At 39.6% G+C, this 25,855-nt stretch overlaps 1 protein-coding gene across 1 annotated transcript; it reads right to left on the bottom strand.

Annotated features, from left to right (window-relative positions):
• Nucleotides 1-12,121: 12,121 nt before the first annotated feature.
• Taf12 (TATA-box binding protein associated factor 12) lies at nucleotides 12,122-25,447 on the bottom strand. Its single transcript, XM_080270549.1, has 6 exons — nucleotides 25,346-25,447; nucleotides 18,809-18,922; nucleotides 17,259-17,422; nucleotides 16,540-16,740; nucleotides 15,526-15,718; nucleotides 12,122-13,940 (listed from the first exon to the last, which is right to left on the bottom strand). Exons 2-6 carry the CDS (start codon nucleotides 18,912-18,914, stop codon nucleotides 13,813-13,815), a joined length of 792 nt encoding a protein of 263 aa, XP_080126675.1. The 5' UTR covers nucleotides 18,915-18,922; nucleotides 25,346-25,447; the 3' UTR covers nucleotides 12,122-13,812.
• Nucleotides 25,448-25,855: the final 408 nt, after the last annotated feature.

Raw genomic sequence — 25,855 nt, 5'->3', positions numbered from 1 at the left:
GATGATGATGACTGAGGGTAAAGAGGTGTTGATGATGATGACTGAGGGTAAAGAGGTGTTGATGATGATGACTGAGGGTAAAGAGGTGTTGATGATGATGATGAAAAATGGTAAAATTAATTAGAAAAGAGTGCATATTATACAGTTACAAAAGCTAAAATACTTACTACTGAACTCGTATCCAAATAATAGGCTGGACTGTACTGTATATACCATGCAAGTAATCATTATAATTTTTCCTATACATTACCCATTTAATTTTGTTCCAGTCATAGCCATACCTGTACTGTATTTTGACTAACAGACTTAAAGAGCAGAAAATAGGTAGTTCATAGTTATACAGTACATTGTAATACAGTACAGTAGATTTATAATGTATTTGGGTCCTCAGTATTCTGTGACTCAAGGTGACTTTAGCATCTTCATTTGTTTTATTCTTGCCGCTTGTAGAGAGGGAGAATGGAGAGTGAGAGATTGACTAGAAGTGTATGTGGGTGTGGTGGAGAGGCAGACTGAGGATTAGATGGAGAAGGAGACTGAGGATTAGGTGGAGAGGCAGACTGAGGATTAGGTGGAGAGGCAGACTGAGGATTAGGTGGAGAAGGAGACTGAGGATTAGGTGGTGAAGGAGACTGAGGATTAGGTGGTGAAGGAGACTGAGGATTAGGTGGAGAAGGAGACTGAGGATTAGGTGGTGAAGGAGACTGAGGATTAGGTGGAGAAGGAGACTGAGGATTAGGTGAAGAAGGAGACTGAGGATTAGGTGAAGGAGGCTGAGGATTAGGTGGATAGGTATGTGAATGAATGATTGGTGTGCAGTGAAGGTTACTCTGATGGTGGAGGATGTAGATTAGGGCATCTGTCTAAAGTTACTGTAGATGATTGGCATATGAAAGAGCTCTTATATGGAAGTGGTTATTAAAAAAATATATTACTCCCCTCCTGTTAAGAAAAGAAAAAGTGGAGATAGCAGAAATAAAATAAATGTCTTCAGTTTGAACAGGTTATCCCCTTCATTTCAATATGTCTTCTTTATGTATTCATGCTGCTACCAGGGGATTTTATTCAACTTGGGCAAGAACTCTTACATTAAAGGTGTCATATTTTTGTCAGTTAACCTCTAGGCTGCAGCGGCCCTGAACATTTCCTGTTTCTGTGGTGCAGGAAAACTGGTTTAAAAAATTGTGTTTTCATCATGTGTTTTGACCCACTTATACCTAACCAAACATAATATGTTGGTCAGACAAAGTTTACACTCGACACTGACAATTCACGACCCACTCATCAAGCATAAGCATGCAGTAGGTGCAAAAAATGACCGAAAAGTTCATAGTACTGTACAGTATTTCATGCGCCTCATCTGAAATGTACGATGCAGTCTACCAATTGGCATTTCTGGAATGCTGTACTCATCCGAGGGGTTAAAGAGGCTCCCCAGCACCCAGCACTCTTTCCTGAACCACTTATTTTTCAAACAGCCCATTAATATTCTACTGTGTGTTATTTGTAGAATTATAATAATGCAGACTGCAGAAATAGCATGCGAGGGAATATTAACAAATTATATGCAGAAATGAACTGGTTAAGAAGGAAACCCTATTATTATACTTTGTGTTATTTGTACAGTAAGACCTCACTATAACGGACTAATTGGGGCCCAAGCCACTCTGAAAAATGCGAAATTCCGATAAAAGCGACATCTGGACTTCCCCCTGCTAACTCAGACTTTTTCCGATAAATCAGACATTAGTCCGGATAGCATGAATGGTTTTTAAACTGTTTTGACTATCATTGCGGTACTGTACTGTGTTATAACTTCACTACAGTAATCAAATAGTATAATATACAGTACAGTATATAATAATACTGTACTGTACACGGACAAACATATCTTTTATTTGCCTAATTGTGGTGAACATAGCTGAAGTGGTCAGGCAGTCCGGACTGCTTCTGGCTTTATCAGACTTTTTCCAATATATAGGAATTTAGTCCGGTAGCTCCTTGATTCCGATAAAAGCGAATTCTGGTCTATTGAAGTCCGTTATATTGAGGTTTTGTTGTATAATTTAATATCAACACGTTTTACATAAATAGCATGCTAGAAAATATTAACATGCCAAATGCTGAAATTAATTGGTGAGAAATAAAGAGTCTAGGAAGCATCCTTTAACAGACAAGAATATGGGCCAAGAGGCTGGTATTGCCTGTATCTAATGCCGCCGGTTCGAAAAGTCTCTCTCAGCTCCTTCAAGCCAGGACATAATTTTGTTTCCTTGCTATCTCCTTATGATTGTATTCAGCTTAATGCAGACTATTTTGAACTGGAGAGGGTTAGATAGAGCCTTCATTAACCTCTTCATTAATATGTTGCTCTCTTAAAATGAAGATAACAGTCTGGAGATAGTAGGAATAAAGTAGAATAATAGGTGCTGGTAGTCAGACTGAAGGCCTAAGCTGAATAAGTCTGACTAAAGGTAGCAAGAATAATATGTAACAGATGTCATGGAAATGGTTAACCCCTCTTACATGTTGTTTTTTGTGACAGTGCAGTACATGACATAACAATCCATTACTTATTAGTGGCATTTGTAACTAAACATATTGTAACGGTACAGTACATGACATGGATGAGCAGCATTAGTTAACTCAGTGTTTTAATTATTTTTTTTTTATTTTTTTTTTTCAATACGTATATTAACTATGTCAGCATATGCCTCTGCTGATCATGCTTTCCAGTGATATATGAGAGGAGAGTGCATTACTGCGACTCTTAGTCTAGCTACTGTCAGATAAATAATTCTGTCTATCTCGCACTTTTCTCTCATTGCTGAGTTCAGAGATGCTTGAATGAAACATAGTGGACAAGTGGGCACAATCACTCACATATGGGTGATGATATCCACCTCAGCCCCTATGTCACATTCAAACATTATAAATCCAGGGATGAGAGATAGAGGAGAAGCAAATGGACTTATATATTTGACAGCAACAAAAGTCCTGTTACCTCTCCTCTTACTCATTCCATAGGCTTTGAAAATCAGTGTGATGGGTCAGCAGCAACTGCCATGTATTTTATTTCATTTTTAAAGGCTTGCAGCTTCCCATGTTGCATGATCTCTCACAGGATTTCTTTTTCATTCTTTTAGCCATGGGGTCACTTTGTCCAGGTATATCTTCATTCCAAGTTTTCATTGATCTACCTCTTGGTGCTCCATCCTCCATATTCACAGTAATAAACCTTTTGGCCCAATTTTCAGTCTCTATTCTCTCCCCTTGTCCAGATCATTTCAGTCTCCCCCTACACATCACAGCAAATGCCCTCATTTGTCAAGTACTCATTCTCAGCTCTGCCATTTGGAGCTCAGTCATTCAAGGAAGCACTTCATATCCATCTAGCCATCCTCATCTCTGTATGCTCAAAGCAACACGTCCTTCCCCTTCACTGCCCATTTCAGTACCGCAAAGCATTACCAGCATACGATTTTCCCTTAGTGTAAATGGGGGGAGGGTAGTCAAATGGTGGGTGACAGAGCAACTTGGAGGTATTTTGTCTGCAGCCACCCTTTGCGGGATTAGGGCGTCGGGCTATAGATAGATAGATAGTAAATGGAATACCTTCTCTATATCGAGCGGTTACAGTTTTCTAAGCCTCTCCCATGCCTTTACTTGACAGATCATTGTCAGTTGCTGGGAATTCACCTCTCTGATATTTAAAGCATGGGGAGTAGAGCAGAAAAGGCAACACGGCTTCGATTGAGAGTGTACAGCACGGTCAAATACCTAAGTCCCTTTGCTTCTCCTGCCTCTGTTTCATCGCTTGATTCATGAATGCTTGAATGAGAAAGAGTGGACTGAGTTGCATACTATCATCCATCTGTGGGTGATAATATGCACCTTTGTCCACATATCATTCAAGCATCTAATGACTCCAGTAATGAGAATGAGGCAGGGGAAGCTAATGGTCTTTAACACTTGACTGTACTTCAGATCTATGTATTCAGTTATAGAATATATATATATATATCTGTGTTTCAGGTTGGTCAAGGTGATGCGTACAATGATGATACAATAGTTTTGGGTAAAATTGTTGTATCCTTACAACAGTTAACACACTTTCAGTATGTGCATATAAAATTATCCATTTAATCTACAGTATATTATAATCTTACAAACCATTAGAGACTATGACCCAGCTCTTGTGAGATGGTTGGAAATAAAAATAATGAAGTTAATCCATCATTTTACGATAGTGTGTTTACCACATACGGTAAATCCTCATTATACTTGGCTTTTTTGTGTTCCTTTTTGCATTTAAGTCTACAGTACAGTTTAAAAAGATTGTCTGTCAGAGTTTCATTATTATTTCTAAAGATAATTGTCCAGTTTCTCCAGTTCAAAGTGCCCATTTTGAAGCTTCCCAACACATCCCAGACTCATACAGAGTCTTCATTACGTGTCAGAGATTTGTCTCAAAATATGAGGAGCTGTGTTGCAAAACTTCAAATGCACCAAAATTGAAATAGAGAGAACAGAGGATAGAATATGGAATTTTATACACATGGCATCTTTGGAATTCCTCCTCAGTGCACCTCATTGTTTTTATGAACCTGCTTCATGAAAGAACTCTTTTGGTGCCATAGGTTAAAAAAAAAAAAAAAAAAAAAAAAAAAATCATTGTTTAACCTCTATTTTCTGTGTATTGAGTTTGACACATTCAGAGTCACTCTACAGAGCTCCTCATATCACAACTTTTTTCTATTATCAGTACTGTAGACTGGGGAAACTAGCATATCATTTTTTAGATAGCAATGGTACTCTAACATGTAATCTTTTTTACTGTAGACTTAGAAAAAATAAATAAATGAAGGCAACATATTACGAGGACCGACTACTGACAATAATGACGTGTTGAAAGGACAAGTGAGTTCTTACGATAATCCAGTGATATAGGTAAGTATACAGTATATATAAACATTATGAATGTATATATAGTAGATATAACCTATATTGACCTTTATTGTTCATGTGGATAAATTGGTAACTATGTATTTTTACTACAAAGAATTTTTCCAAGAGATTATAATTCATTTTTTAGCCATTTAATTCTTGTCTGTATGGCTCACTGACTTAGCAGAGCATTATGTTGGCCTTTTTTTCATGTGTCTTTCCTTGTTAAATGTTTACTTAAGCTTAAACATAGCCAAGAACTTTGCAGAAGCACAATAATGCACAGTGCCTACAAAAAGTATCCTAATGCAAGTAATCTGTGGTTTCACAGTGGGCACTTTTGCTTCTTTCATAAAACAAATATTTTGGTATGTACTCTATAATGTATGTTATATATTGGGAATAATTTCATCTTTATGCTACACTGTATTAACAGAAACAGCAGCAATGTACAGTAAAATTACTGGAGAATACTTTCATAACTTTATTCACCAGTTCAAAAGGTAAAGATATAAAAATGAGGATACTTTTTTAAGACACTGAACACCCATCAAATAAAGTATTGTGCCCCTTATTGCACTTAACATCCTAAGATATGAACAAAGCAGTGTGATATATGGGTTACTCCATTATTTAAGTGCCAGTATTACCTTTGGTATTCTTTTTAGTACAGTACAGTTCTTGGAATTACATATCACATGAATTGGGATGTTGTGTAGTCTGAGGTACCAACTAAAAAGACCCCTCAAAGTGTTTGAATAACTTTGTTTTCATATCCAACGAATCTCAGGGGCATGATACTTATTTCTGATGTGTTGTGTTGCATGACAATTTATCACCAAGGTAATGTAAACATGAGAAGCCCTTGCATTTCTAAGAAGATTGGAACACTGTGAAATTGTCTACCTTATTTGCATTTCCAGTCTCCTAATGGCTTTCTGCAAGTCTCAGATAGGCTAAGGTTTTAATTTTTGGTTTGCATAAGTGTTTTGGCATTCTGTGAACAATGTCTGACAGTATGAAGAACTTCTATACCAAGATCTCAGCCAAGGATTATTGCAGCATATTGCTCCCAGCTGCAGTAATTTTGAGATTTTGAACAAGTATTCCTTAGAATCTTGGGCAGAGGCCTTTGCCCAAATGTAGTTTGATGTCCTATCCATGGCTCCCCTTCCAGTGCATTTATAGTGTTACATCATTAGAGAAGTGGGCACATGTACTGTAGGTGACTCATTCCTGTGTGAAGTAAAGGCTTATATGGGGACTGTGTGAGATGATACCAGATGAATTTTGTTAATTAATTTCTTAAGAAGGATCCACCTTAATGTAACCAGATTACAGTAATTATATTTGTTGATTCTGCAGTAGGTGATGCATCACAGGGTTGTATAATTAAAACCAAGACCTCGTAGATGTCGACAAGCATCTTGAGAGGGATTTCATGGTTCTCATACTTATTTTCCATATGAGCTTTATGTATATATATATATATATATATTTGGCTTTTTTTTTTCCTTTTTTTGCTGTATACTCTTTTACTATTAGAGTTATGCAGCATTACTTATGTGAATTGAGGTTGTATGCAATTTGGCTTTGAATATATTCAGTATTTTTCAACCACAGTACAGTGACAGTTTGCATTCTTGTATGTGAGGGTTGTTTCAGACATCAATAATCCCTCCAGTCTAGGTGACATCCTTTTTAGTTTATTGTTACTGCTACCACATGATTATATTCAGCTTAGGAGAGACTTTTCAGACTGGAGGAGTAAGATGTACAGTATTGTGCATAAATCTCATCACAGCTAGTTGTCCTTTCACCATAGGAAAGCCTCTTGTACTGAGGAGGGTGCTAGTGAGGGATGCCTTCATGTACCAGTATAACCAGGCAGCTCCATTGCCTGGTTATACAAACATCCTTCAACTATTTCCTTATTCTTAAATGGAGGATGGCGGTGGATTGCAAAAGAGTAACGTAAGCCTGCAATCCGCTGGTTTAACGTTTCATGAACCTGGTGCTACAGCTACTACTACATTTATAATATCTATCCATCCATCAGTCCAATCCTATGTTGCCCCATAAACCCCTCAAATTTATCTGTGCATCCAAAGCCGAATAAAGTCGTCTGGCGATAGTAAGAATAAACTGAAAAAATATGTCCCCGGGCTCAGTGGGTTACGAATGTTTGATTACGTTATGATGCTTTCCGATGCTTGTGGTCTATCATAGCTAAGAATTACATTTGTTAATACCTGTGCTGTAATCACTTCTATACCGTCACATTTTTTCCAGTATATTATTGCTACTCCAGATGATCTGATTCTCCTTAGGATATATTTTCTGAGCTAGCTGTAGCGTTCATGAACTGCTTCACAGCTATAGTCGTGGCGCATGACGCTAAGGTTGTCATTATCGTACCTTTTTTTTATTTTTTTAAGTGTCCGACTCTGGGCAAAGGCTCAGGGCCTATTTCTTGGGGGCAGTGGCCTATCCCAAGGACCAGTAGTCCTCCTACACCTCCACATGTCACCACTTCGGCACTAACACCCACTGACCATATTGAATACATGCTAGGGCTGTCTCATACAGGACTGGTGTACTGGTATTAGCGGGGGTACTTTTACGACATGTCGGCGGGTCATCTGGTAGATCAGGAAAGTCTGCTTTTTAGGAAATTTAAATCCTTAAACTGTTCCCTGCCCCAGCCAGGATTCGATCCTGGGTCCATTAGGACTGCAAGCCGCCTCTCTACCGATTCAGCCACCGCCTTCCCCTGGCAACTTATCATTCAAAAGTGCGTCCGATTTCGTATCATATTATACACGAATCATATTATTTTGCACGAATATATTATACATGAATATTATTATACACGAACATATTATAAACAAATCACATCTCATATTATACACGAAATCAGACGCACTTTTGAATGGTAGGTTGCCAGGGCACGATAATAACAACCTCAGAGTTGCGCGCCCCGACTATAGTGAGCCTCCCACGGTGAATAAAATCATCTAGTGGTAGCATGAATAATTGAAAAAATATTTATGTCCTTGGGTTTATAATTATTCTGAATTACAGTAGGCTATGATATAATAATTTCAGATACTTATACCATACCATACCTTAGCTAAGAATCACTTTTGTTATTAATCCTTTCAACACAGTGTCTTTATTTGCTTTATTCCTGCTATTTCCAAACAGTTTTCTTCTGGTTAGGAGAGTCCCCACAAGCAAGGGGGTCAAAGAAGGCTAAATCTAACTCTTCCAGTTCTGAAGGTGCTGGAGAGGGATGCCTTCATGTGGTGGTACTGATATAACTTGGTGGATTCTCTTCTGCCTATACCCTTTTTTTTTTTTTTTTTTTTTTTTTTTTTTTTTTTTTAATCGAGGCAAAGATGCACTTGACAGGTTGGTGATGCCTGGCTGAATGCAACATTACTGCATAATCTCTTCATTCGTTAGCATTATTAATTGACAACATCTATCTGAGGGGGAAATTTGGGTTAGTAAATGTTATTCGGACATGTTGCCTTCAGCCAATCATCACCAATCTGTCAAGTGCATCTTCAACTCCATAATATACACAGAGTACAGTTCTACAAACATCCCTGAACTCCCTCCCTATCCCCCATTAGGAGGATGGGGAACTGCAGGAAAGGGCAGCTTAAGCCTAAAGTCCATCAAGTTCACTCAGATGAGCCTGGGATTTGAACCACTACTACAGAACGATGAGTTCCAAATTTCTCTCCTAAGCTGAACAAAATTGTTTTTGGGCAGTAAGAATAAACAATAAGTGATGTCAGGTTGAAGGCGGTACGATGTATTTTAAGTATGAGTAGTGTGAGAAATAATGACTTGTGAAATGTATGAACTGTTAAACGGTGGTGTGTGTGTGTTAGAAGTGGAATACAGTTAAGGCTTAACCTTTTGGCTGTGGACAGTTTCTGTGATCTGTGTAAAATAATTTGTGATAAGCTGGAATAAAATACAGAACAAACTTCCTCCCCAAAATGGCAATCATGATACAGTATGTTAAAACATTCTGGGTGTCCTAAGTTCCTCTTGAGCACAGTAAGATCATCTGATGTTACTTTTTAAACCTCTTTGATGCCTTAGGTTTTTACGAACTTGGTAAACTCATCTGAGGTTAGCAAAAATAAAATGTAAATGAGGTACAGTATTTTTGGTTTCTCGAGCAAGCAAAATCAATTTACTGTTGTCAAAATAAAATGCAGAAAGTGGTTCAGGTTTCTCTTGAAAGTGTTTTCTGATATCAGTCAAAATAAAATGCAAAAAAGGAATTGTAGCTTCTCTCATGCACAGCAGAATTTTCAGATATCAGTTGAAAATAAAATTCCAAGGATGTATTTCACAGCTAAAGGGTTAAATGTGAGAATGGTGGAGGGACATGGCCGTGGTGTATAAGGTTCCTTTCCCCCCTTTGTGTGGGCATACATTACAAAGTTTGCTGTACAGTCAGTTCTCGTTCTAAGTACAGGATGAGTTCTAAACTGTCTTAGTGTCTTACAGATAACTGTTACTGTAAATTGGGTGCTGGTGAGGGATGCTGTCACATGGTGGCACCAATGTAGTGGAATTACCTAGTTATACAAACATCGCTCAATTCCCTTCCCATCCCCAAAAGGAGGAGGATGGACTGCAGAGGAAGGACAGCTTCATTCTGCAGTCAGTCAGGTTCAAGATTCACTTGAACCAGGGGCTACAATTACTACTATCATTAATGCTGTATAACTTGAGGAAAATATATCTGGTTTATTTTCATCTGAGAGAATTAGTCCACTCACAGCATTAATACTGAGTCATGGCTACACAAATTTTGCTAAGCCTTACTGAGGTAGCAATGAGTCTCCTTGGATAATAATCAAATCAATGCTACAACTGAATTACATCTGCCCATCAACTGAGCTAAAATGGACTAGAAATCATTGACTATTTCTGCCACTGAGCTACATGATATAAGCTCCAAGTGGATGAAAAGCTGGGTTAAGGTGAAAAGAGTACAGCTTCCCCATTTAAAAGTACCTGATGTATGGAAAAAATTATGATATTGCATTCTGGGAAGCTCTTCTGACATAATACGAGAACTGCCTGTACTTTCAGACTTTGTAATCATTCAGTAATATCAGTGTCAGTGATATTTTTGATGTGGTTTAGATGTGCCATTTTTTTGTTTCCTCCTCTCATGTTAGTTTAGATCTCGCCTCTTTTGTTTTTATTTGTAAGCAAGATCTGTGGTAAAGGCATATGGGTTTTTGTTGAATAAAAGTTCTATCCAAACTGACATTCTTTCACTGAAGCCGTTAAAGAGCAATAGATGGAGGAAAAGAAATCTGGAGGAAAATGTATGAGAACAAAGCAGTAAAAAAGAAAAGGGGGGGGAGGAGACTTACAAATCCTGCACCCCCTTTAACTCGTGCAGGGCTGATTTTCCGTAAAGAAGTTTACCTCCCCTAAGTCACTGTATTATAACCATTGTAAATTTGTACTCCATATGAGGATTGCAGTGTGGCCCATGCAGGGCTTCAATGTACCTCCTATGATGTCTGCAGCGTGGCAGGGGTTAATCAGATAACACATTTTCTTACTTTGTTCTCCCAATCAACAGCGCTGATGAACCCTTTCACATTGGGTGGCACATCAACATGCCACCAAGGAAATGTCTGTGGCCATCAGGTGGCACATATAAGTTTTCTGGACTTTTTATATTTGTGGGCCAGTACTGGAGCCCAATAGTGGTTTAGTATCTGGAGGTGGCAATACTGAGGAGCTGCCATCACGGGATGACTATTTTACTGTCTGTTATTTTCATCACATACGAGAAGTATGTCGGGGCATGCGATAAGAGATGTTTTGCTGCTGCGGCAGCTTACCTGGATCTTAGGGAAGCAATGTCTGACAACTCAAATTATGTTGTCTGACGAAAGTGAGAGTGAAAATGAAAATGCTAAAAAAAAAGGAAGAAAAAAAGAACAGCTTTGAATTTATCATTATAACGAATGGCATACGTCTGGCAGCAGAGAAGCTCCAACCCCATAGGTTTTGACAGCTTACCACAGAGGTAATTATTATTTTTATGCATCATGTTAGACATCACTTTATTCTGTAAAGTAAGGTCTATTGTTTGGTGTGGAATATTTGATCAAAACAATTATCTTTTTTAATGTATATCTCAAAACCCCCAAGTGTGGGACATCAAAAAAAAAAAAAAAAAAAAAAAAAAACACACACACACACACACACACACACACAAAGTTAAGGGGTTAAGGCTATACCTAACCCACCCCATTCAAAATCTCCCCTTATCTGAATAAAATCACCTGGAGAGAGCTACTGGATTGAAGGGGTTACAAAATAATTGGAAGAATATGAGAAGCTGAGCCACTGGATAGAATGGCCAGCAGAGGTTCCCATTAGCCCAGCAGACGGCATGAAACTCCATCAGGCATTCATTTTAGAGTACCAGTGACATGGATGACCTTGGAGGAAGGTTATCATTCCTGGTGATGGTAAGACAATAACTGGAGACATGAAGCAATACACCCTCTCCTTGGCTCTCTTTGTCTGAGATGATTCCTCCTTTTACCATATCCAATGCCTGTACTGTGTTGAAAGTGGCTCAGGTTTTTTCCTAGAGTGAAAAATACAAAAGTTATGTCTGAGGTTTCTCTTCTCTGAGTTGCATCCTCAGCATTAGAAAAGCCTTGATGTAGATATCTCCATTCAGTGTGAACTTGGGCATTTGGGGTTAGGTTGATGGTGACTGAAGGCAACTATCTCAAATACTATCAGACTGAAGTACTAGGGTACCTTCACCAGAAGGATCAAATGCTGTACTCAGTTATCATTGGTAGGAAATAAAGATTCCCATGTTTTGCGACTGCTATATTAGTCACCAGAGAATTGTTGTATACACACCAACACCTCATACAAAATTTCAGAAGTATTCTGTATAAAATAAAATCTAGACAATAAAATTCTGTGGTACTTAAAGACAAACATTATTTATCTATGAACATGACTAACAAATTATGGAATAAAAAATAAGAAGGAACAAAGACCTCATGAAAATTAATTAATTCAATGGGGACTAAAGTCACAATATTTTACCAGAATTGCTTGATGACTGCACATAAGCAAATTATTTGACAATAACATTTGGTAGAAAAACAACTTAAAACCAGTACTGTATAAAGTTTCTCATCACTTAGCACTTTCACTATGACAATGTCTTTATTTCAGTTTATACATGCTGCCCTCAGTCAATTATATTCAGCTGAAGGGAGATCTATTATTGCAAAAGGTTGCTGGAGACTGTTTATAAGCTCTCCACTATTACACATCATTCACTTTAACTTGGCCCATATTTCTGTCCTTCTGCAGCTTATTTCAACTAGTTCAGTGGCAGAAAAAGGCAATGCTATGGCTCTATATCAAATTCTATATCACTTCTGGACTAGCATCATATTCTAGTATAAATCTATTGTTCCAACTCAGCATTCACAATGGAATGATGGCAATTTTAGGTCAAGTGAAAGTGAAAGAGTACAGTGGTCACTCCTAAGCAGAATAAAATACAACATGGTCTGAATAGCAAGAACACAAGATATCATCACAGTGAAGTGGTTAATGCAATACTCTCAACTATAGTCTATTTACCTTAACTTGGCAGAGATTTGCATCCTTTTTATTTCCCATACCTCAATGGCAGAAGACCACAATACAGTCCTGCATACTTTCTAAAGAACTTTTACACGACTACCGGTAACACCATTTTCTAGTACGAATTACTATCTACAGCTCAGCACTTAAGATGGAAAGATTGTAATTTTATGCCTAGTTGAAGTGAACACAATGTACTACAGAATACTTCAACAGAATACAGTACCAATCTCATAGGAAAAAAAGAAAAACAAACAAGCCTTCCACTCACCTCAAGGTATTCGGTACAAAATGCTTCCTGTTTATGTTGTACAATACGTGCGAGGATATTAGTGAACTTTCACTTCTTTTTGACACAGCAAGCATCAGCATTCACACACACACACCCTCACGTACTATACTCCCACTGTCACTACATCCAACAATTTAATACTGTAGGTGTGTTCCTAAAAAACTACTGTCCTTTTTTGTCTTTATAGTTAAGTTTACAAAGAATTTCAGAAAGAGCGCATATTAAAGTTCCACTGGTTTCAATAAAGCTGACATGCCAGTTCCATCAATTTACAGTACCAGAATATCTAGACATGAAGGTCATAATTATTAAGGCCTACACTGTTTGTGGACCAAGAGGAAGACACTTTCACATGGTGGCATTGATATAACAGGGCTGCTCTACTGCCTACCTATACAAATGTCCCTCAGCTCACTCCCTATTTCCTGATGATGGTGAGCTGCATGATGGCTACTTCAGCATGCAGTCCACTGGGTTCACATTCTGATGAGCCTATGGTTGCAACTACAGCACTACTATGGTATCAATTGGCAGCATACTGAGGGCACTGGAGCTACATGGCATCCAGTATCACTTTTTAATGCCTTCAGTGGGTAGGGGGGGGGGGAAATGCATGCATGGCCAAAGTCTTCAAAAATGTTTATATATCACATTTTCAGCCATTCCAATCCAGGAAGTATTTGCAAAGCTGAATACTCTAATGGAAAAAAGAATATCAAAGCCTAAAATGTGTTAAAAGGATTAATGGAGACTCTCATACGAAAATTACACACTGCATATGACTCTCACACAAGCATCACCATCAACATACACACCATGTACTCAGTAACAAAACGCTCACATGGTACAAAACAGCCACTGCCAACAACGGTGATGGTGGGTTGAGGCTAATATTTCTTGATGGCTTTCCTGATGAGTGCAAGACGCTGTTTGTGAGCCTCGGTGGTCGGTGCACGCTTGTATGGACGCAACTCCTCTGTCCCAAAGCCTGGCAGCCACATGTGCCAATTACGCTCTGTTATGGGATAGAGGAAACATACCATCAGTAATGATAGTAGCAGCAGTCCTGGTTTCATCTGAACTGTGAACCTGGTGGACTGCAGTCTGAAACTGCCCTCCTCTTGCAGTCAGGAAATAGGAAGGAGGTTGGGGGATGTTTGTATACCTGGGCAGTGGAGCCACCCAGTTATACTGGTGCCACTGCATTAAGGCATCCCTCACCAGCAGTCAAAGAGATAATATGAAGACAACAGGTAAAGGAGTAAAACTGAAGCTAAATGGCAATCAATGGAGTCTCAGAACAAGCTTGTATGCTGATGATGCTGTTTTGAGGGCAGAATGTGAGAGTGGCTTGCAAAAGGTAGGGAACAAATTTGACAGTGTCTGTAAAAGAAGAAATTTAAAAAGTGAATGTGAAGAAAAGATAATAATATGTGGAAGGAAAGAGTATGACACAACAGATTTTGGCAGGCAGCATCAGGCAGAGGGAAGAAACAGTGAACTGCAATTTTCAGATGAGATACTTGAAGACATTGATAGTTCTAAGTACAGCAATACCTCAATATACAATACCCATAGATGCAATACCCCGGCTTAACGATGGGGATAAAAATTGCACCATACCCCACCTAACGATGGCCAAACCCTAGTTTAACGATGGGTTTTGATTTTTCTTACCGAATTTGATGATATTTTAAACTAAAACTGTGTGTTTAGGTTTATTTATAAACTGTTCTTTAGACTTCGATTAATGTGTTTTAGCCACAGGTGGGGTGAACATTGTCATTTTGGGGTACAGTTTACTAAGCTTGATTTTTTCCAGACTTATATTTGATGATATTCAGATCTGATTTGTTGGTTTTAGTGAGTTATTTACAAGTGTTAGGCTTAGGTCAGCTTCCTTGCCAGCTATTAGGCCATTTAGACTGCCTTTAAACCTGTTTTTGGGCTCACCTGGGTGGGTTCTGGACTTGGTTAGGGGGGAAACCCAAGACTGGTAAGTGGTCCACAACGAAATACATGTTAAAAATACCGTGATATACGATACCCCACCTAATAATGGGGTTTTACCTAACCAAGTAGATAGTTAAACTGGGGGATGCCTGTATCTGGGGACTGTATTGTGTAAATATGGTAAAATGGAGGGAAAAAGCTAAGGGGGGAAAAGTGATTGGAGAGTTCTGTTGTATTTTGAAGGAGTTGGGTTTTAAGCCTTGATTCTGTCATGTCTTAGTATTTTGTCATTTCTTGGCTGTCAGAGTAATTTGTGATTTGTACATCTGTCTGGTTTGTAGTTTTGATTTTGTGAGGTTTAACATTTTTGTCTTCCTTTCTCTTCTGCCAGCTATCAGAGTAATTCTGCTGGTTTTAGTCTTCTGCCATCCTTTCTCTTGTCAGCTATCAGAGTTATTTTGTTGGTTTTAGTCATCTGTCAGCTATCAGAATACTGTACTTCTGTCAGTTTTAGTCTTCCATCATCCATTCTCCTCTGTCTTGGTGTCACTTGTCAGAGTAACTTGTGGTCTGCTCTACTTTTCTGGCATTATTCCAGTGGTAGGATGTGGTGTGCATAATACACAATACGCAGTTGTGTGACTCACCGAGGTACATCTGAACATCCTTGACATCGAGACATCTGGCGCCCCGGTGTTTGGCCAGGCGGCAGGCAGCATTGACAGTGGCCTCAATAAAGTCATCAGCCAGGGACAAGAGCAGTTCCTCTACCTCCTCCTCTAGCTGTTCATTTGGGTCAACTTCCCGCACCAACTCGGAAATTCTCTGCTTGTTTAGTACCTGAAGAATATAAAAAGACGGTTAAGAAGAAAGGCTATGGACTAAACATGGGTCATTAATCCTCTCCTGGTCATATCTCTTGAGTTTTATTCCAGCTGATGTAACCATTTCATTCAGGTTAAAGTGAGTTGCAGAGGCCTGAGAGTTAACACTATCTGCAATACTCCTCTCATGGTCAGGACAAATGAAGTATTCTATTTCGGCCAACACCAAAGGATTTTACTCTGCTATGAGTGAGTCACAGAAGCCCGAGTTACAAGGGCGTGGAGGGATGTCTGTATAACCAAAAAGTAGATCAGCACAGTTATATCTGAGCCACCACAAGAAGGCATCCCTCTATGGCACCTCGTTCTCCAATGGTGGACATAAACCAGGAATAAGTGAAAGACACTTATAAGTGTATTCACATACTCATACCGTCCTATTATAGCCTCTATACTCAGTTCTCTTCTTCCAAAAACCTTATACAGCACTGGCTGGACCACCAAGTGAACTATGGGCCATAATCTAGGTAGCATCAGTAACATACTATCTATCTATCTATCTATCTATTGCCAGACGCCTCAATCCCGTTTGGGGTGGCCACAAACAAATCGCCTCCAAGTCGCCCTGTCCCCCGCCATTTCACTGCCCTGCTCCCAACTCACACCCCCCTCTCACATATACCTCTCCACCCCATCCCTCCATCTCATCCTCAGTAACATACAAAAGGATAAAAAGGCATAATATGTAAAATAAATACAGAAATGATGTCATAAGTCTTCATTGTCATCCAGAATACAACCCTCGTACTCATGAAATACCCTTCTGTTACCACATACCGGTGCAGTTGTGTCGGCTGTTGCATTTGGGTTGCCTGGCGCTGGTACAGTCTGGTTGACAGTGACGGGTGCTGCCGCAGTGACTGTGGGTTGTGGTTGCTGTGGCTTGACCTGTGTGGCAGCAGCGGCTGTCATTATGCCACCCTGACTGTTGACCGTCTGGATCTGTTGGCCCTGTACCACTGTACCTCCACTCACAACCTGACAGAGATAATGAATGTGTTACTGTGCAAGTAGTGCTGGAAACACACACCTTCATCTGGTGGAACAATATAATTACGGTATAAATACACTACTCAACCCCCTTCCTATGACACAAAAAACGACAGTGGACCGCAGAAGAAAGATAACTTCATCCTACAGTCCACCAGATTCATGTCCAGATGAGCCAAGGGCCAACAATAAGTATTCTGGTAAGAGACTGGTGGTTGGGTGGATATGAGTAGTCCTGCAGCATGTTTTTTCTAACCTGAAAAAGATCCATAGCCCCTTTCAACTTTTTGATGGCCAAATGTAAGCAGACTGGAGGGTGGGTTTGAAAAGTAAACAAGGAGACATTTCTACCTCACAGTTAACATCCAATGAGTTTCATGCCACATAAATTTACTATTCATGTTGTGAGGGTGGCCAAGTTCAGTCAGTTGAAAACAAACCAAATACTGTAGTGTAAAAAAAAGGCCTACTTCTAGGTAATATGAAAGCAGAGACAACATATTAACCTGTGCCTGTGTGAGTGTGGTAGGCAATGTGGTAGTAACCAATGATGCCCCAGGTGCCTGTTGTACTACCTGCCCTGCCACAGCCTGCCCTGGCACCAACTGTGTCACTATCTGCTGGCCACTTAGACCCGTCAGACCTGCTGCTGTTGACATCACCACCTGACCTGAGGGACACAAATGAGATTAAGTCATATTTCAGCTAAATTAAGAGGCTTTACAGCATCTTAACTGTTCCTCTGAACTGTCTGCATGCATTCCTCCACTTCTACGACGGGCGCGTAGCACCCGTCTAGCAGCAAACTCTCACCCCTTTTCTGTCCAACTCTCTAATGCAAGAGTTAACCGTTACTCCCAGTCCTTCATTTATGCAACAAGTCAACTCTGGAACTGTCTCCCTGTCTGTATTTCCTGCTTCCTATAATCTCCAGTCTTTGAAACGCAGTGTGTCCAAGCATCTCAAAATGAATGGATCTTGAATTTGGCTCTCTCTTGTATTTTGTTTTTCTCTTGGAAGAAACAGTTTTGCGGGCGCATTGCCTTTGGTTCCTTCTTCCTCACAAAAAAAAAAAAGTTATTTATCTGCAGATTCCACCTTAATGTTCTCTTGTATGTTACTAACCACGCTGTAATATCAACACAGTTTGCATCAAGGACATATACCAAGATACTGAAGTGAAATGAGCAGAAAAAACTGCTGATGAAGGGCAAAGAAATTAATACTGTAAACTGCTGACGAAGAGCAAAGAATTTAACAAAGCCAGTTTTACTGAGGCCTTTGACATACTGATTCAAGTTTTACAGATATTCTTAATGCAAGGCAGAGAGTATCCAAGATTTAGAACCTGCAAAACCTGTCCCTTTCAAATAAAACTGAAATTATAGAAAGCCAATTTAAAGATTTACTAATTTCAAGATGCCTGGTCTCACTGCACTGTAAAAAAAAGAAGTCATAGGCAGTGGGAAAGATGGACTAAAGAAGACAGTTCCAGAGTAAACCTGCTGCATACATTACAGTCAGGAGTACTGCATCTGTTGACTCTTGCATTATACAGCTGAAGAGAAAAGGGGTGAGTAAAAGTAGATGGATGCGGCATACCTTCCACACTGAGTCAGAGATGCAAGCAGAAAATTCAGAACAGTAACCAGAACAGTAGTAATACAAGACGGAGAGATACTACAGTGAAGGGAGAGTGGTTGAATGGAGTCAGGAGGAGGAGTTGATAAGAGAACAGCTTTTTGACTCAGTCCTATTTAAATATATCCTTTCAAAATCAGGGCATCTTTTAAATTTTATTACAGCTAACATATGGCTATATCACTCTGGTTAGACAACCCCATCTGTTCAGTAAAGGCCTAAGTAAAAGCTATTTCTAACCCATACAGTTTGAAAAACCTCTCCAAAACTAAGTAAGATTATTTAGAGAGGGCAAAGATAAAATAAAACGGACATCAATATAATGAACAGGTTAATGGTGAAAACCCCTGATATTAATACTGTATTGTACTGACACAACTTCAAACCAGTGGTACAAAAACTGTTGAAGTCAGACCTGCACTGTTGACGACCTGAGTGCCAGACACCACCTGTCCTCCCACCTGCACCATCTGGCCCTGAACCACCTGACCACCCACCACCTGCTGCACTGGCTGTGACATCACACCACCTGAAACACAACACAGCATGTTTTAGTCCTTCAATCTGATGCTGTATATTTACAGTAGCCTGATTCCTCATGTAACACTGTAGATGTGTCTCTAAAAATTGCTATGTTAAGCAAAAATCACGCCAGATGATGACTGTGTTCCAGTAAAGAAGATTATATTCTTAGATGATAAAAAATCATAATCCAGGCTGCAAACAATTATTAGAATGGATTTTATGACACAACTTAGTATATAAATATGTATCAGAAGTTGAAGTCCCTAAGTAAGTTAATGACACTGTGATATACAGTAACAGTCCTCCAATCTGACCACCAATAATTTGAATGTCCCAAGACTCCGAATTTTTCAGGGCAAAATTTTTTAAATTTTTCTCGGAATTTTCCTAATTTTTCTGGGCTTTATCTAAGGATTTATCTGGCTTGGACTTGCCCTTGGATGTACCTGCCTGCAGCTTATTAACAACTGTATGCATTTCCGGTAAGTAAACAATAACCCATATTTTAATTGTTTATTTAATGGTCATGTACATATTTCTAATGTTTTCAAAGGTTCCTCCCAACAGTCCAAAAATACCAATAGTCCGAAAGACCCTCGGAAACCTGCCATTTGGATTACAGGACTTTACTGTACCTGTACTGATAGCTGTGCTAGTGTGAGTACCAACAACTCTGACCCTTAACTGCACATGCTGACTTCTTAATAGTGAACAGCAGCATGTTTTGTGAAATTGTTTCTATGTAATTTAACAGCTTTATAATGAAATGCATGTTCAATGAAAGCATGTTAAATGAGGAATTACTTATTATTCTCATTACCATTTTCTCTGTACAAATTTACTCAACTTAGGAAGGTTATCTACTATTCAGGAAGCTAATTTAAGCTATAGTTAAATAAACCTCTCCAGTTCCAAAAGCCTGTCCTCTGCTGAAGAAAATTGTCTAAAGTAGCTAAAATAAGCAAGTATTCACTGGAGTGGAGGGGTTAATGTTTAGCTACCAGTCCATCTGATAGCACTATGTGTTGGGGTTATACAGGAAATCTGGCACTGGAGAGGGATGCCTTCATGTGGTGACAATGATAACTGGGTGGTAGAGCTTTCCAGTTATACAGCATTCCTCTGTTCCCTCCCTATCCCCCAAAAGGAGGATGGTGAACTTCAACCAGAAGACTCAGATTTCACATGAGTCGGAGGCTACAGCTACTAGTATTACTACTGGTGTTCTTAGTGGATTTGGAATTTTGTAACATATCTTCCTTTATTACACTTCAGTATCCTCTTGTATGTTACTGATGCAAACTTTGTCAATATCAAAGCAACATAAATACTGAAGTATATGAGAGAATATTAAATGGTAATACAGTTATTCCTCATCATTTATCTATCTATCTATCTATTGCCAGACGCCTCAATCCCGTTTGGGGTGGCCACAAACAAATCGCCTCCAAGTCGCCCTGTCCCCCGCCATTTCACTACCCTGCTCCCAACTCACACCCCCCTCTCTCATATACCTCTCCACCCCATCCCTCCATCTCATCCTCGGTCTCCCCCTCCCTCTTCCACCCTCCACCTCACTCACATACACTCTCTTCGTCAGTCTTTCACCCTCCATCCTCTCCACATGGCCAAACCACCTCAGTGTGTTCCTCACAACGCTTCCTATCACATCCACATCAACACCACAACGCTCCTTTATATCCTCATTCGTCAGCCTGTCTCTCCACGTGACTCCACAAGCTCCTCTTAAATAACTCATTTCCACTGCTCTCACTCTTGACTTGTGTCCTTCCAACAACGTCCAAGCTTCACTTCCGTACGTTAGAGTTGGTATCACAATACTGTCATGTAGTAACTTTTTTACTTCCATGCTCACTTCCCTGTTTCTTATCACTGCTTTCAAGGAACCAGCAACCTTTCTTCCCTGCTGTACCCTTTCAAGCACTTCACCCTCCAAACCTCCATCCTTACTCATCACACTACCCAAATACTTAAACGTACTCACATTTTCCAATTCCTCACCATCCAACCTCGCTATACATTCACTGACTTCACCTCTCTCAAAGACCATCACTTTACTCTTCCCTACATTCACCTTTAGGTTCCGTTTCTTACAAACTCTCTCAAACTCATCCACCAAGCCTTGCAGCTCCCCTTCATCTTCACTCAACAACACAGTATCATCTGCAAACAACAGTACAGGGAGTTTCCAAACACTATCCTCTCTCACCAGGGCCACTCCAACATCCACTACCCTACCTTGTACCTCTTTTATTACCCCATCCATGTACAGATTGAATAACCATGGAGACATGACACATCCCTGTTTCAAACCAACTTTCAAAGAGAAAAATTCACTTAGTTCACCATCCACACGCACTGCAGCCTTAGCACCATCATACATACTCTTCACAGCATTCAACAACTTCCCATCTACTCCATATATTCTTAACACTTTCCACAATCCTTGTCTATCCACCCTGTCATATGCTTTCTCCAAATCCATGAAAGCCGCATACAACTTCTTTCCCTTCTCTAGAAACTTTTCCACTAAAGATCTAAGAATGAATATCTGATCTACACAACCTCTTCCCTTCCTAAAGCCTCCCTGTTCTTCTCCAACTAATTTCTCTGTTCTTTCTCTAACTCTGTCTATAAGTATCCTACCATACACTTTTCCTATTATACTAAGAAGACAAATGCCCCTATGATTACCACACACTTCTTTTTCCCCTTTTCCTTTGTACAAGGGAATAATTATACCTGACTTCCAATCCTCCGGGACTCTACCTTCCTCCCAGGCCAATCTGCACATCTTCCACATCCATTCTACTACTATCTCTCCCCCATGCTTCAGCATCTCACCACACACTCCATCAATTCCTGGGGCTTTCCCCGATTTAACTTTCTTCATTTATATTTCTTATATATCACATTTTTCACCAGTCTCTTCATCACACTGTCACATCTTTATCTCTTTCCTATCACGATTTCAGTGGTCACTGCTCTTCTGAAGTCTATGTTTGCAGTCCATTACAGCAGGCGCATTGCACCAATCTGACAGCAAAATCTCATCTCATTTCTGTCCAACTCTCTAATGCAAGAGTTAGCTGACACTCCCACTTCATGTATGTTGCTGATCAGCTAAGAAACTGTCTTCCCCTGTCAGTATTTTCCTCTGCCTATGACCTTCAGCATTTTAAATGCAATTTGATTAGGCATCTCAAAATGAACAGATCTCGATTTTTTTTTTTTTTTTTTAATACAATCTTTAAGGCCACCACTCATTTCTCTAACACTCTTAATCACTGCTGCCTTAGGACCTTATATTATTTTATTTTAAGTTACCAGCCTATGACTTCCCTTGACCCTTTCACTACCATACATCACTCCTTAAAAATGGAAAAAAAAAAAAAGTGGCAAGGATAAAAATATTGTACATAGGCTACTAATCTCAGGCTGAAGAGGTTAGGTTCCAGAAAATGGGGCAAGGTTTGAAGAATGAATAATCCTGTTTTGGGCAAATATGAACACAAAAATACAGTACACACAACAAAATGCAGACCATGATGCAATTATATTGAAGTTGTTGAAAAATGCAATAAAATTATCATTTAAGCCCCCAATTTCCCTTTATTTTTTCAGAAACCTACTGATTTTAGTGTTTTCCTTAGGATTTTGGTTATCGATTTTACCGCAAATTACCCGTTTTCGAGTTTTGCCCCATCCCTTTCTCCACTTCAACCCCCCCGAAACGGGCACTTAGCAATAATATCGGCAATAAAAATCGTACAGAAATCACTAATATAGGTTAAAAAAAGAATTTTATATTCGATAAACTGTTTTTTTTCATTAACCTAACCAACCAAACCAAACCTTCATATAAGGCTCTGCTATATTAACTGAGGTAACTTTGTCTTTTTTTCTTTTTTTTTAATCTAACCTAACCTACCTAATCATACCTAACCTTTATATAAGGCTGTGCTGTATTAACTGAACTAACCTTTTTTACAATGAATTCGTAAAACCCATAGTCATAACTTGAACATCTGCACTGGACGGTCGCCACTGCTAGACTAAATTCAAATTCATATGAAGGGCCTCCCTTTCCTATTTAGGCAAATTAGGTTTGAATTGATGGAGTGTGTGGTGAAATGCTGAAGCATGGGGGAGAGATAGTAGTAGAATGGATGTGGAAGATGTGCAGATTGGCCTGGGAGGAAGGTAGAGTCCCTGAGGATTGGAAGTCAGGTATAATTATTCCCTTGTACAAAGGAAAAGGGGAAAAAGAAGTGTGTGGTAATCATAGGGGCATTTGTCTTCTTAGTATAATAGGAAAAGTGTATGGTAGGTTACTTATAGACAGAGTTAGAGAAAGAACAGAGAAATTAGTTGGAGAAGAACAGGGAGGCTTTAGGAAGGGAAGAGGTTGTGTAGATCAGATATTCATTCTTAGATCTTTAGTGGAAAAGTTTCTAGAGAAGGGAAAGAAGTTGTATGCGGCTTTCATGGATTTGGAGAAAGCATATGACAGGGTGGATAGACAAGGATTGTGGAAAGTGTTAAGAATATATGGAGTAGATGGGAAGTTGTTGAATGCTGTGAAGAGTATGTACGATGGTGCGAAGGCTGCAGTGCGTGTGGATGGTGAACTAAGTGAATTTTTCTCTGTGAAAGTTGGTTTGAAACAGGGATGTGTCATGTCTCCATGGTTGTTCAATCTGTACATGGATGGGGTAATAAAAGAGGTACAAGGTAGGGTAGTGGATGTTGGAGTGGCCCTGGTGAGAGAGGATAGTGTTTGGAAACTCCCTGTACTGTTGTTTGCAGATGATACTGTGTTGTTGAGTGAAGACGAAGGGAGCTGCAAGGCTTGGTGGATGAGTTTGAGAGAGTGTGTAAGAAACGGAACCTAAAGGTGAATGTAGGGAAGAGTAAAGTGATGGTCTTTGAGAGAGGTGAAGTCAGTGAATGTACAGCGAGGTTGGATGGTGAGGAATTGGAAAATGTGAGTACGTTTAAGTATTTGGGTAGTGTGATGAGTAAGGATGGAGGTTTGGAGGGTGAAGTGCTTGAAAGGGTACAGCAGGGAAGAAAGGTTGCTGGTTCCTTAAAAGCAGTGATAAGAAACAGGGAAGTGAGCATGGAAGTAAAAAAGTTACTACATGACAGTATTGTGATACCAACTCTAACGTACGGAAGTGAAGCTTGGACATTGTTGGAAGGACACAAGTCAAGAGTGAGAGCAGTGGAAATGAGTTATTTAAGAGGAGCCTGTGGAGTCACGTGGAGAGACAGGCTGACGAATGAGGATATAAAGGAGCGTTGTGGTGTGGATGTGGATGTGATAGGAAGCGTTGTGAGGAACACACTGAGGTGGTTTGGCCATGTGGAGAGGATGGAGGGTGAAAGATTGACGAAGAGAGTGTATGTGAGTGAGGTGGAGGGTGGAAGAGGGAGGGGGAGACCGAGGATGAGATGGAGGGATGGGGTGGAGAGGTATATGAGAGAGGGGGGTGTGAGTTGGGAGCAGGGCAGTGAAATGGCGGGGGACAGGGCGACTTGGAGGCGATTTGTTTGTGGCCACCCCAAACGGGATTGAGGCGTCTGGCAATAGATAGATAGATAGATAGGTTTGAAATCATTGGCCAAATCAAAGGAAACCGTAAGGAGGTCGCTAATTGGCCATAGTCAATGATTCATTCAAAAAGACTGCCCTTCACATTGGGTTGCTTATTGGCCACCACTGAAGGCCAGCAAAGTGTGGTGGAAACCAATAAACGCACACACTCAGGACTCACCAGATTTAAGAAAAAAAAATATATATATATATATATATAGTGTCATTAGTTGCAGTGGTAAGTGTTGATATGGTACTCAAACTTCTTGTCGCTGATAGAACTATCCAATTCCATTAGGGTTTGAAACAATAACAGAACCAAAAACACCTTAAAATTATTCTTTAAAAAATTACCAGTAGGCTACCTTCTTCACATCCATCTAGCAAAAATACAGTACACACCACGACTGTAAAACTGGACCAAATGATAGGAACGACAGAAACTAGCAAAAAATATACAATATATAAAATCTCTTAACTCATGAGATTTCTGACCATCACTTACTATTGCCATAACCTAACAAATGAAACAGTTCTATCCAACATTACTGATATGAAACAAGGCCAAGGTTAATGCAATGCCATTTACATTTGCTACTGAGATATATGAAACACTGCTAAGGCTAATGTAACATTTAACAGCCTACTGTCTGAAGAACCGTAGGGCATGAGTTTTAATTAGTACTGCACTAATCAAACTAAACATGGGCTTTTAATTCCACTTAAAAAAAAAAAAAAAAAAAAATTCACAGACGTTTGCTGTGCCCCACTTGGAATAAAGAAGTGTTGCTAAGCTGCTACAAGTACCTTTAATATGTGATAAATAGGTCAGTTCAGGCCAGCCCCTTCCAACAACACGCACAGCGCCAGCCGTCAGCTGCAGTTTGTAAACAATAATGACATCACAGGAAAAATAACACCGCTCGTCGCTCGATGACCTATATGACTCGAGCGAATGCAAGATCCACCAAACTGACCAATTATATATAAATGTTTACATACTGAGAGATAAACCTGACATTTTATTTTGCCTGCTTCATAAACGAAGGGAAGGTAAATTAATAAAAAGTTTCAATGACTGCCCAAACACGCATCTTCCATTGCCTTTGAATTTGTTAGCACCTTTTGCTTCGGTTGAGTTCACAGTTCTCACTGTGAGTGAGTTTGTGTCGGTCGAGTTGCTAAGCGGTAACCGTTTGCTAACATCCTTACTATTATACAAAGTTTACAAATGTTAACGCTACTTCTACATGACACGACGAATAAATGCTTATGCGTACATAAATATTAGTCATATACGACGTTAACAAAACGTGA

This window comes from Coenobita brevimanus, chromosome 41 (assembly GCF_032717465.1).
Source record: "Coenobita brevimanus isolate Jiangsu-jjx chromosome 41, ASM3271746v2, whole genome shotgun sequence".
In the NCBI taxonomy this organism is placed as follows: Eukaryota; Metazoa; Arthropoda; class Malacostraca; order Decapoda; family Coenobitidae; genus Coenobita; species Coenobita brevimanus.
The sequence above is the reverse complement of the archived record's forward strand: the minus strand, read 5'-3'. Positions and strand labels throughout refer to the sequence as shown.